We start from the raw sequence: 12,644 nt of genomic DNA on the forward strand, positions 1-12,644 counted from the left end.
GGGTATATCTCCATGCTTACTGGATGATACTTAGGCTGGAAGCAGGACTGATGATGGGGGGTGGGAAGGGTGAGAAATGGGAGAGACAGAGAGAATAACTCCTACTATTCCCAGGATTCCTGGGCTTGGGGTCCTAGACTGTACCCAAGTCAGTCAGAAAAAGATGGTAGCCAAAGCGGTGGAAGTAGCTTGCCTTTTCTGGCATAAGCTAATTTGGCTAGGTTGGCTTGATTCCTATCAATGTCAGTTGATATTGAGAGATTGGATGGGGGACTGCCTTTCCAGAGGGATTGTTCCCTTGGATAATGGCTTCAAGGCCAGGCTAGATGGAGGACTAGATTGTGGGAACCATTGCTATTGGGCTCTTAAGCTTACTTTTCTATTGGTAGCCATTGAATGAATGACTAAGAAGAACTCTTATCACAAAAGTAATTTTTATACGCGTATGTATGCATATATATGTAAATATGTACACACATGTATATGTAAACACACATACATATACATACACATAAATAGACATATAAATATGTATATATTAATATGTGCGTGTGTGTGTAAATATGTATATCTACCCAAGCTCATCCTGGATAAAATTAGTCACATAAATGGCTAATATAAACAAACCCTTTGGAATATCTAGGTCCACTAATTCAACCTAATGAAGTATACACAATTAGGGTTGTTAGTTGTTCCATTTGGATATAGGCTGGGTATTAAAGGAAAATCAAAAACTAAGATAATTGCCTCTCCTCTTTCTTCCCGTTACCTGTCCCAATAGCTTGAATGTGAAAATGATCACAATTAGATTCTTAATTGAGAATCTATTCCTCTAAAAACCAGAGCCACTACAGTGTGTCAGAGAATAGTTTAAGGGGTAGGATATTTCCATCTCCATTTTAAATTAGGATCAAATATGTAACTGGAATAAATCAGGTGGCTGATATAGAAATGAGTTTATCTCATATCATGAAAGTTTTAAACTCATCTTAGCAAGTAGGAGCCAGTACTGTGGCAAAAGATGGCCTGGCTAAGGTTCCCATGTAAAATATGCCCCTCTAGAAGGCTTTAATTTAGGGTAAATTAGAATCCTCTGCATTTTAGTTCTATGTTCCATAATAATAGGTGAAGAATGCTGGACCTTCATTCTATGTAATACTACATTTCTCAGACAAAAGAGAATCTAATGATTTAGTCATTATGGTCAATCAGATGCACTAGTACTGTTTTTTGATGGGCTTAAGTCAAGTCATTGAGCATTGAAATGCTTATTATGTGTCAGGCACTGTTCTGACTGAGGGTCATCGGTTCTGATCAATGGATCCAAGAAAAACATTGTTTATTCATGATACTGTGTCACTCACTTTTAAGCCCAGTTCCATCTCTGACATGTGTTGGTTATATGACCCTGAGCAGATCACAACCTCTCAAGACTGTGTGAAACTTTCTAAGGCTATAAGTTAAGCCAGTCAGTCAACTAGCATTTATTAAATACTTATTATGTGCTAGGCACTATGCTAAGTGCTGGGGCAACAAAGAATGGTAAAAAATACCCAGTATTTGTCCTCCAAGAGATGATCTAATGAATAAGACAATATGGCAAGGTGCCAAACTACCCTGGATTGAGTGTCTTCACCTGGGTGATTGTTATACTAAGGAAATCATCGTGCCAGACCTATTCCATCCCTAAATTGTTAGCTCTATTTTAAAAAGAAATTCTGCTTTGTATCAATAAACAATAAGCATAGGTAATCCCTATAGAGTTAACACTAGCCAAAAATGTCTTCACAACGTGCATTTAACTGTATTTGGTGAAATTATGAGAATTCTCATTCTCTAATATGAGAGTAAATCAAAGATTAGAGCTACAAATGCATTAGAGATAATATCCGTTATGGTGAATAAGCATCAGTGTTCACATATATGGAACTGGTTACAGCTTACTGGGATATTTGGAAACAATGGGTGGGGTTTTAGAAGGATTCTAAATAACAAGAGTTTCTGGCTGGAGGTATGCTTGTTAAAAGGATTTTTCAAAGCTTTCATCTTCTGGGCTTAAAAGTGAGTGACACAATATCATGAATAAAACAATATTTTTCTTGGATCCATTGATCAAAACCCTACAGTGTGTGTATTGTTCAGTTTTATTATTTCATAGTAGCCAAAAACCATTTAAAATGAAATATTCACAGTTAGGAGGCTCTGACATTTTAGTACTTTCTATCCCAGCAGGTTTAGTTGTCATCTAATATTCTCTGAAAGGTAGAAATGAAATCTTTATTCTGATGGATTTACTTAACAGTATGAGATTCTATGCACTCCTCTACCCAAGCCTCTAACTCCTCTACTTCTCTTTTTGGTTTTCCAAGTCTTTATTCTGCACATACATTTTCTATTGTGAAATTATTTTTTGCCAGGGAATAGATCATCTAACTTTATTCACTTATATAATTATTCTACAAACATGTAGATTTTTTACCAGATTATGCATTTTAACCCAGCCTGTTTAGAATATCTTTTTAAGAATTGCTTTTTTAAGTTGTAACTTTCATTCAAATCACTTTCTCATTGCCCTCTCTGTGTATTACTATTGCTATAAGTGGAAATGAGTCTGGAGGTGGCATGGGAAACTCAGGATGAAAAGGTTCTCCCTAACCATGCAAATGGACTCCTTTTCCCCCTAAATCTTGGCATCTAAGCCAGTTTCTGTGACTTGTCTAGGGTCACAGAGTCAGTATGTATTATGGTAGGACTGGAGGCCATGTCTTTCCAATCCTAAAGTGCACTTTCTATGCTCTATTATTTCTTTCTTATTGTTACAAATAATCAAAATTCTACTTCTGTAGACATCTCTCTACAGAAGAATCTCTTCAGACCATTATCTCTTTTCAGAAACTTCCTGATGCCTCTCATATTATCTTTATTTTATAGGGGCAATATGAAAGATAACTCAGTTATCAATAATTTATGATAATCTAGATGGGCCGGTCTGAAGTTTGCTAATTTTAAGTCCTGTAGGCAATTCCAGGGGTCTTAAATTTTTTTATTTATTTATTTTATTCTAAACTTAAGAAACAGAGTCAGCATTTCCAAAACAGCAGAATAGGAAAAAAAAAGATGATTATACATGAAATTGCAGATCTATTATGTGCAATTTGCTATTCTTTTTAAATATAAATGCATGAAGGGGCCAGGGCTGCTGGCTGCTCTGGTCCCATTTTTAATTTTATTTCATTTTCTAGGTTTACAACCTACAAAGGTCTGAAAGGAAGGTTGGAGTCTATGGTTCTGGGATCAACTAACTCACCACTAACATCTCTTACAATCACAAATGACATCTTGGGAACTAACTCCTGGCATAAATCATTGAGTTAGAAATAAAATAAACAGTTCAACAGTAAATGCCCTTTGTTTATTTGTATGGAGGCCTACTATCCAAGACCAGGGAGGTGACAGCCCTACTGCTGTCTTCCTCCCTAATCAGACTAGATCTGGATGTCTGGATTCAATTTTGGATGTCATAGTTTTGGAAGAACATCATTGCTAAGCTGGAGAACACTCAGAAGTAGGTAACCAGAATAAAATTTGCCTGAAGAGTATGACATATGAAGATGAATTGAAGATATTGAGGTCTGGAGATATTGAATGTTTGAATATTGAATAATTGAAGATATTAAGTCTGGATAACAGAAGCTCTGAAAAGGCCATGATAGCTGTCTTCAAGGAGCTGAATGGTTTCCATTGGAAAGAGAAATTTTACATGCTCTGCTTAGGCCCAAAGGTCAGATCAAGGAGCCACATGTGGGAGCTGCAAAGACATAGATTTAGATTTGGTGCTGGGAAAAACTTCCTTATGATTATGGGTATTCCAAAATGAAATAAGCTGTTTTTAAAAAAACCGGGGTGAATAGTATCACCGTGGAGTTCTTTACACAAAAGCTGAATGAAAACTTGCCAGAGATGTTAGAGAATGACTTTTTGCTTTGACACAGGTGAGCCAGATTGGAGAGATCTTTTTCACCTGGAACAATCTGTGACACACACAATCACATTTTACTTCACAGAAACAAGGTGAGGTTATGAATAATTATGTAAATCTGTTTTAAATTCTTACTATAAAACACTGCACAAAAATCAAGGTTCCATTGTCGCCCATTAATATATGTAGTAGTTGGGAATCTGTTCATTCTAGATGCCCATTTCATGTTATATCAGAGTAGATTGTGTCTATACAGAATTCTTCTAAAATCTAGTCAATTCAACAATGGGAAGAGTCCAAAAGTAGGATATGCCTCATTTCTATGGCAGCTGAACAAAGGGTAAATGAATATTACTACTAATCTTCTCATTGGGTCAAGATCCAAAAAGACTTGGACATGCAAATTAAGAGCAGACCCCCCTCATATACATTCTCACAATCCAAGAATTAAATGTATGTTGAATCTCTATTTCTAAATTTAATCTGTGGCTTTTAATCTTCCCTGTGCAATGTAAGATCAAGGAAGCACTTGATTTAGATAATAATAGAGATAGCTGACTTTTATATAGTGCTTTGCATATATCATCTCATTTGATCTCTATGGTATCTCTGCCAATCTCTAGACAGTTATGTAGGTAGGCTACAATCAAGCGGAATTTCAATATTAAATCCCCCCACCCTAGACTTTTGAGTATATGTTAGTTTTCTAATAGGGTGATTCTAAGGTGATTTAATAGAGAGCCACAGGGATAACTGCACTATTAGGATGCTTTATGTTTCCTGAAGAAAAATCCTTCTCAGTTACCCAGAAACCAAGTCTGAGTCTCCAGATTAGAAAATTGTAAAATTACCAAAATACTCTAATAACTTTGATACTGAAGGTGAAATTGAAAGGATGAGTCTGGTGGGAGAGAGTAGAACCCAGTAAAGAGTAAAGGGGGGAAGGGAAGAGAGAAGTGAGGGATGATGGAATAAGGAGGAGGGAGAGACAGTGAGGGAGGGACCTCGAGAGATACTCTACACCACAGGTGCTCACCTTGTCAAAAGCAGGATAGACGGCTCGAATTTCAGTCAGCCAACCATATGGCATGTGACCCACAGGGTATGTAGCTGTCAGAATCGCCACCGCCTAGACAGGAAGAGTTAGCAGACTTAGTCTGGCATCAGAAAGGGTGTCTTCAGAAGCTGCCCTCTGAGACGGTACCAAATGAATGTTTCAGGTTTAGCAATTTTGAGACATCACACCTCATTGGGAGATTAACTCTTCACAAACAGAAAGAGCAGAATCTCTGTTCTCAACAGAAAAGAAGTGCCCAGACTGCTTTTTTAAAAGTACAAAATGAAAGGAAAGATTAGGTACAGTCTCTATGCTAGCTAACCTGGACTCAGAACATTAGGTTCCAAGAGGGAAATAAAAATAATTGCTTTTGCATTCATCTATTAAACTTATCTTAGAATATCTTGCCACCAAGGCCAACGCAAAATCTTTGCTTTCATGATAATTTTAATAGGAATCCTGTACTAAGGAAAATAATAATTTCTCAAGCAATTTAGTTTACTTGATCTTTTTATGTAAGATAATTATGTAAAAAAAATACCAGAATGATAGCACCTCTAAAAATGGATCTCTGAAGCAGCAGCAGCTTTTGGAACTCATCTACTCATTTATCTGAATTGAGTCCAATAGGCAGTTTACAATATGACTTTTCCCACAATCTATTCCATTTATTAAAGACTTCTGACAATCTGTCCTGGTAAAATATAATCTAGGCCCTGACTTAAGCCCTGGGGCAGGAAAAAAAATAAAACCATCCTTAAATTTCTACAGCCAGCTAATTTTACTTTGATGTCACTCTATTGACTAGAATGGATATACTAGTGGAAATAGTGAATATTTGACCATTACTTTGCAGTCACAGACAACCTGTTGAATGCAGAACACTTCTAAAGTGCATTAGAAATTTAAAAAATTTCCACCAGAAAATCGTTGAGATCTCATCTCTACAAAAATGAAGTTTTTTTCATCACAGGATCATAGATTTAGATCTTCCTTCTCATTTTAGAGCTGAGGATTTAAGGTCCAGAGGGATTATCTGACTGTTCAAGGTCATGTGGCAGGAAAACTAATATTTGAATGTAGAGACTGATACCAATTATGACATGTTTTCCATTGCACTACATTGTCTTATGTTATTAACTTAAGGAACAACAACAAAATTCCCAAACTGACCCATGCTTGAGTTGATTCTTACCTATTTACTGGTAATTATATGACAGTAAGAGTAATTAAATGAATAGGACAACATTAATAATTTAATCATATATCATAATAGTACTCTATTTATATCTAAGGAATGTTTTCCAGAAAAATGAAATTTCTAGATAATGGCAACTCATTTGTATCTAGCTAATTTTTTAAAAAAGATAACTTTTTTTTAACATGCTAATCATTTAATTATTAAATTAAAGTTAAAAGTCCATTAATACTTTTTTGTCTTGAATGTTTAAAAAGAACACTGAATTTGAAATCAGATGTTATTGTTTATCTACCATAACTGCTCAAAAATGTTTTGAATGAATGAATGACTTTATCATTCCACATAATTTTTTATTGATGACTCAAGACTATAACATGGTCATCAATTTTTTTTCTGTGCTTTAATAAATTCATGTTTTACAATGGTTGTTGTAATATGTAGGGGTGCATGATATTATACTTTCATAGCCCATAGTATTAGGCTTTTAAACTTTTAGACTATTAGGTTGTTTATGTGGTTTTTCTCCTGTTGTCTTTTTCCCCTGTCCTTTTTTTGTTTTCAGGCTGTCAAATCTTTTTTTTTTTTTTTGCTGCTTTTTTTTTTTTTGTAGATTTTCTCCATTTGTTAATGTGATAGGAAGCCAGATGTTTAAATTGACAATAAAACTATAAGCTAAAGGAGAGATTATGGAGCTTGTCTATATAAGCTTCAGTATATGGCTTTTGTATCTTTCAATTCTGGATTCTTGCATGTTGAAATGCCATTATACTTTAATTAAGTTATAGAAAAATTACTCCATGAGTTTTTGCTGTAGGATATAATATTTTGCCTAATCATAGTGTCCTTTTGAAGTGATAACTGAGTAGATAACTTTGGTATGAATATACAAAGTATTATAGACTTTATGACCTTTGAAAGCAACTAGCTCCCTTACAATGATTAAAAACATAACAAAATAAATAAAAAAAACAAATCTTCCATTTTTATATCACATTCTTTCTCATCTCATTATGTGGCCTGGATTCCCTCTGGGCTAATTTAGAAATTGCTTTAATATTTAATTATGCTCCAGATTTTGTTTTCAAGAGATGATGGAATTCCAATTCCTGGGCAAAGGGTGGTTGTCACATTTTCTTTATGGGCAACTTGAAATGTGCTTTCGGGAAAGCTGCTGTTACAGAAACCACCCAAGATGAGAACCATGATTTTAAAATAAAATCCAGGAACCAACTGGGGCATAAAGGCTAATATGCTCTTGATTTGTGAAGTTGTTTTCCTCCCATGCCAATAGTGAGATGCTTCCCAGTTCATGGAAACTGGCAGGATACATGGGACAGGATACATGCTGACAAGGCATTTCAGTGCTCAATCCTGCCCCTTCCTTTTCAAAAGCAACAGATCCAAAAATAGTAATTTCTAAAACATTTCAGGCAGCCAATTTCTTTCCTTAAAGAACTGTAGTTAGAGAGGACAGAATTAATGCCTCAGAATTTAGTACTGGAGAAGAAATGAAGTAATACTGTTTAGTCACTTGGAAGAAAATGGTTCTGTTCTCTGTTTTGAATTATATTTTTCCAGCATTGGGTTAGATGAATCTAGAAGGTAAACAGATTTGGGAGAGACCTGATATCACTAAAAAAAGACACAGTCCCTGAAGGACAAAGTTTGAGGTACAATGTGATGAAATGAGAAGGAACAGCTTCAACCCAAGCTTCCTTTGATGTTGCCTTTAAGTGCAATTTTATGGCAAATATTATGAATTTGGCAGCCAGAGTAAAAGAGTGATGAACTCACTGTATGGTGCAGTGGAAAAAAATCATTGGATTAATTTTCCAAAGTAGCTGAGTGAACTTGGAAAAACTAGCTTTTTTTGGATTTCAGCTTTCTTACCTTTAAAGCAAAAGGAGGAATAGGACTACAATATTTCTAAGGTTCCTTCCACCTCTTAAAAGTCTTAAGTGATACTTTGATATCTTCCAGAAGGAAGTTTCCACTAGTTTCTAATTAAAAAGTAGGTTGATTACCATATATATACATTTGTAAATCCTTAAATTCACTATTAGATGGAAGTAAGTCCCAATTCCCAGAGATGAACATACCTCCGTGGCTGCAGAACTGCCCCCAAGATCACGGGAGACAAAAAGGTTGACAATAGGTCGGCTGATTCTCTGAGTTGCCAGAATTAAAGCCAAAGGCCACCAGAAGCTCAGCATCTTCCTTACTGTAGCATCTCCCTGTATCAAGAGGTAAGAACATAAGTTTATTCAACTCTATCTATGGAAAAGAACTAAAAGTTCAGCTAAAACTTTTTCTTCCTATGGTTCTAAAGCATCAATCAAAGCAATTCATTACTAACCTTTAAAATTTATAGAGAGAAGAAAAGTCTCCTTAGGTGAGCCAACAAACATAGAATATTATGGGAAATTAACTCATATAGTTGGCAAGGCAAACACATCAAACTAAGTGGATCCAAAACCCTGTTTTCCATGCAGGAAACATGTTTCTTAACAAGCCCAGCATCTCATTTCCAGTTTGTGATGAAGGATACATTTGAAATTGGTCTCTATTTAATGATGGGACTGTCTGGCCAGTAACAATGATAAAGGATGTTTGGGATTTATTTTATATTTAGTGCATTTATTTAGTATCAAGGAACTTAAACCTTAACCTGACTATGGAAAGTACAGGGAAATAAAACAGATTTCCAATTTCAATACCTAATAGGAATAATTAGTATTAGAATCAAAGAGAAGGCAGGTTGAATGCAAAACAACTTTGTAAAGTGTTCATAACTATGAGATAGATAAAGAATCTCAAAACAAGAAGTTCCCACTGTTCTATGATGCCCAGTTTTTATGTAGCTTCTTGCTTGCTTTCCTCTGAGCATAAATGATATAGGGACTACCCTATATCAAACAATTTAATAATAATTATCTTTTATCTTTCTAAGTGAGTGACAGTAATGGACTGATTACTGGAAAATCATTTTAATTTGATTATCCTGATAAGAATGATATGATGCTGTCAACACCTTCTTTATTGATGTTCAAGTGGTATCATTAATTATTTATCTATGGCCTTCCATGCTTTGTGGTATGGTATACCATAGACATAGTCGATGTAATGTTTTATGAAATATAAGTTTTTTCATAGTATTAAAGTTATTCTATGAATCTAGCATGTTTAATCCAAACTATGAATTACCAAACTCAAAAAGTGGCATTCTATCTATGTTTCAACTGAGAAGACCCATTATTTACTGATATATTTATAAGACTCTACAATGTGATTACATTCTACCCAACCTTCAAAAGTCAGTTCATATCTCACTTCATTCACTGAACTTTCCTTGACAACTCATCTTGATTATCTTCTTAATAGGGCATACAATTTAAAATTTCACCATTTTGCCTAGATTCGTCCTTTAATTATTTCATAATATTAATCTTGAACTACTAATCCAGGAATTTTAATTTTCTTGAGGGCAGGGACCATAACTCCCTCCTCTGTAACTCCTACACAACTTGGTATAGTGCTTGATACACAGTCGATAATAAACAAATTGCAAATAGAAGACCATGTATTCCTGCTGAGAAATTCACTTCAATCTACTTATGAATACAAAAACACAACTTACCTGTAGGTACAAACAACTTAAATGATGCCATATTTTACTTCTTCAAGTACAAAATTAATCTTGAAAACAGAAGCATAAAGAGGATGCTAATTGCTAATGCTACTATTTATTCTGTCATGTGAATATCATTCAGCATTTGACTTTTGGCTGTGACTTATGTGGGTCACAGTATGAGAGCAGAGAATGGTTTTTTTTTTTGCCTTTCTTTGTATCCCTAGAGCTTAGCACAGTGCTTGGCCCTGAGTAGGAATTTATTAAATTCTTATTAACTGACTGACTGAAGAGAGCACTTTATCACCCTTAAATATTCTTATACTTAACATGGTTCTGTATGTGAGCTTATTAAGTTGGGTATTTGCTCCAATGATGTAGATCATAGCCTATCCATAATTGTATAACTTGTGTGATTCTTAGCTACATTCTTCCTTAAGTTTGCCACAGAGAGTTCAATTGGTCAGTCAACAAGCATATTTTAATCATCATATTCTTGACACTGCTCAATATATGGAATTATCCTTGCTTTTTTTGAAGATGCTCATAGAGTCTTCTATTGATTATCTGTCAATCTCATATTTACATAGTCTTTACTACTTATTCCTTACTTGTCATTGATAAAACAAAAAACAAACCTCAAAGCACTATGTAAACATGAACTATGAAAATACTAAATGTTCTTTTTATGGTGATCAAGACATAAGCTTGTTGTCTAAATTCTTCATTTCTACAGAGATGGAATTAAAACAACTATTAATTTGTTACAGCATGAGATATTGAAGTTGTAAGTCATCACAGCATATGCTCATCAAAACATACCCCTAATTCAGGTCCACTGCTATCTGGGATGATGTCGTGAATGTTCCTGTAATAACCGAGGCAGAGGGTGGTACAGCGAACAAGTGCTCCCATATACAAAGAAAGGATAGGAATGAGAAGCGGCTCTCTGCATTCCAGATGACTATGAAGCAAAATGGCTACAAAAACAACCTGAGAAATTTGGGGGAAAAAATAAGTCAAAAGGAAAAAATTAAAAGAAAGTTTCTACTTGATTTTAAAACATGTTTCATTGAAAGAAAACTTTGATACAAATAAAACTGTTCTATAGTCTTGTTTTAGGGAGTTTTGTTTTAGAATGTTTTCCGAGAGAAGATCCTTCTATAATTTAGGATTAAATGAGTAGATATAAAGCAGGAATATATCAGTCTCTGTGCTACATACAATGTTGAAACCATCTCAAGGCAAGTCTGCAGATTGAGTTAAAATTCAAGGTATATGCCAAAGGATCATTTTTCTGTCTACAAGCAGCATGTAATCATCCTCGTTAATGTGAAATCTGGAAAAATTGTAATTTGTCAACTTAACTTTTTCAGAAGCTTTAGCTGATCAAAAACACAACATGTTCTTCCCAACCCCAGATCCCCCATCGCACCAGGACTAATGACCATTTGGAACAAATGCATAATATCACAGGAAGGCCAAATCTGGGAAACTTTCCAGAAAGAAAGTTAAATAATTCCCATTAATGAGGCTATAGGCATAATAATAATAATTAATAACAACAATAATAAGACATTATTATTTATATGAGATAAACAGATGGAGCTTACTAAAAATATCATATGAAAACAAAGCCAAAATTAGTAATCAAATCTGCAGTATTAGAAAGGTGAAATACTGGTAGAGATGAGTAGCAAACCAGTAGAATATGAACTTTTTTTTAGTTCATAAATAATGATAGATAATAATAGCTAACATTTAAATATACTTTAGGGTTTACAAAGCTTTGCAATGCCATGGACAAAATTAGCATTCAATAAATGTACTGAATGAATGCCACCAGGCCATAGCATGCCAAAAATGTGACAATAGCAGGCATAATCAAGAAAGGGCACCTCAACTTGAAAAATGCTAATTTTTTTAAAAGGGTCCATAAAGTAGAAGTACTAGAAAATTTGGTGATGCTGACCATAAGGCAAAAATACCCATTAATCCCAGTTACCATAAACATATTGCAACTAAAAGCTAAAAAAAGGAACTTTGTGAACAAGTATGGTTTGTGATATTAGGACATTTGCAGCCATGAAGAAACCAAAGAAAAAAAATCAAGAAATCAAATAGAGACATAGAAAATGCATCTGATCTAAGTATTTCTCAAATAAACAATGATAATAAATGCTACTTAATTTATCTGCATTCTGGACAGACTTTGACACCAGTATTGCCTTTCTGAGACCCATGAATGGCACAGATGCCCTAAAGGAAAGAGGGACAAAGGCACCACTAGAACATAGTGGTGATAGAAAAAGGTTTCCAGCAGGACAGACACTGACCGTATATAACAGCAGAGGAGAACTTATATACTGAGCAATGCTCCATTTTGCCACTGAACATAATAAAACCTACCAATTTCTCTCATGTTGGTGGCATTCAAGTGGAAATGAATCATAAAATATGATTTGCAAACCACAAAGCACTTAGTTTATAAAAACCTTTCTGAAGGACTTCCACTGGACATACAAAATGTATTATTTGTTTTTTATCTCCAATATATACTTCTCTAATAAAATCTGTTCATTTGATCATTTACTGTGTCACTCACAAAAACCTGAACCTGTGTTAAGTTCTAGGAGTTGATAGCACTGAGTTCATATTATTAAATTTCTGGGACATTTAAATATTTTTATATATACATGTGTATAAAAGTAATAGTATAATGTATATTATACACAATAGAGAAAAAGAAAAACTAAGACAACTTTAAAAATACCTGACA

General features: G+C 34.5%; 1 protein-coding gene across 2 annotated transcripts in view; it reads right to left on the reverse strand.

Moving 5' to 3' along the window:
* Positions 1-12,644, reverse strand: part of ANKH (ANKH inorganic pyrophosphate transport regulator) — a 148,379-nt gene that overhangs the window by 39,546 nt on the left and 96,189 nt on the right. For both annotated transcript variants that reach the window (XM_031946137.1, XM_031946138.1), the window contains exons 6-8: positions 10,688-10,858; positions 8,337-8,471; positions 5,016-5,108 (exon numbers count right to left, since the gene is read on the reverse strand). In XM_031946137.1, coding sequence (XP_031801997.1) covers positions 5,016-5,108; positions 8,337-8,471; positions 10,688-10,858 — 399 coding nt within the window. The remainder of the gene's footprint in view (positions 1-5,015; positions 5,109-8,336; positions 8,472-10,687; positions 10,859-12,644) is intronic.

This window comes from Sarcophilus harrisii, chromosome 1, assembly GCF_902635505.1.
Source record: "Sarcophilus harrisii chromosome 1, mSarHar1.11, whole genome shotgun sequence".
NCBI classification, from domain to species: domain Eukaryota; kingdom Metazoa; phylum Chordata; class Mammalia; order Dasyuromorphia; family Dasyuridae; genus Sarcophilus; species Sarcophilus harrisii.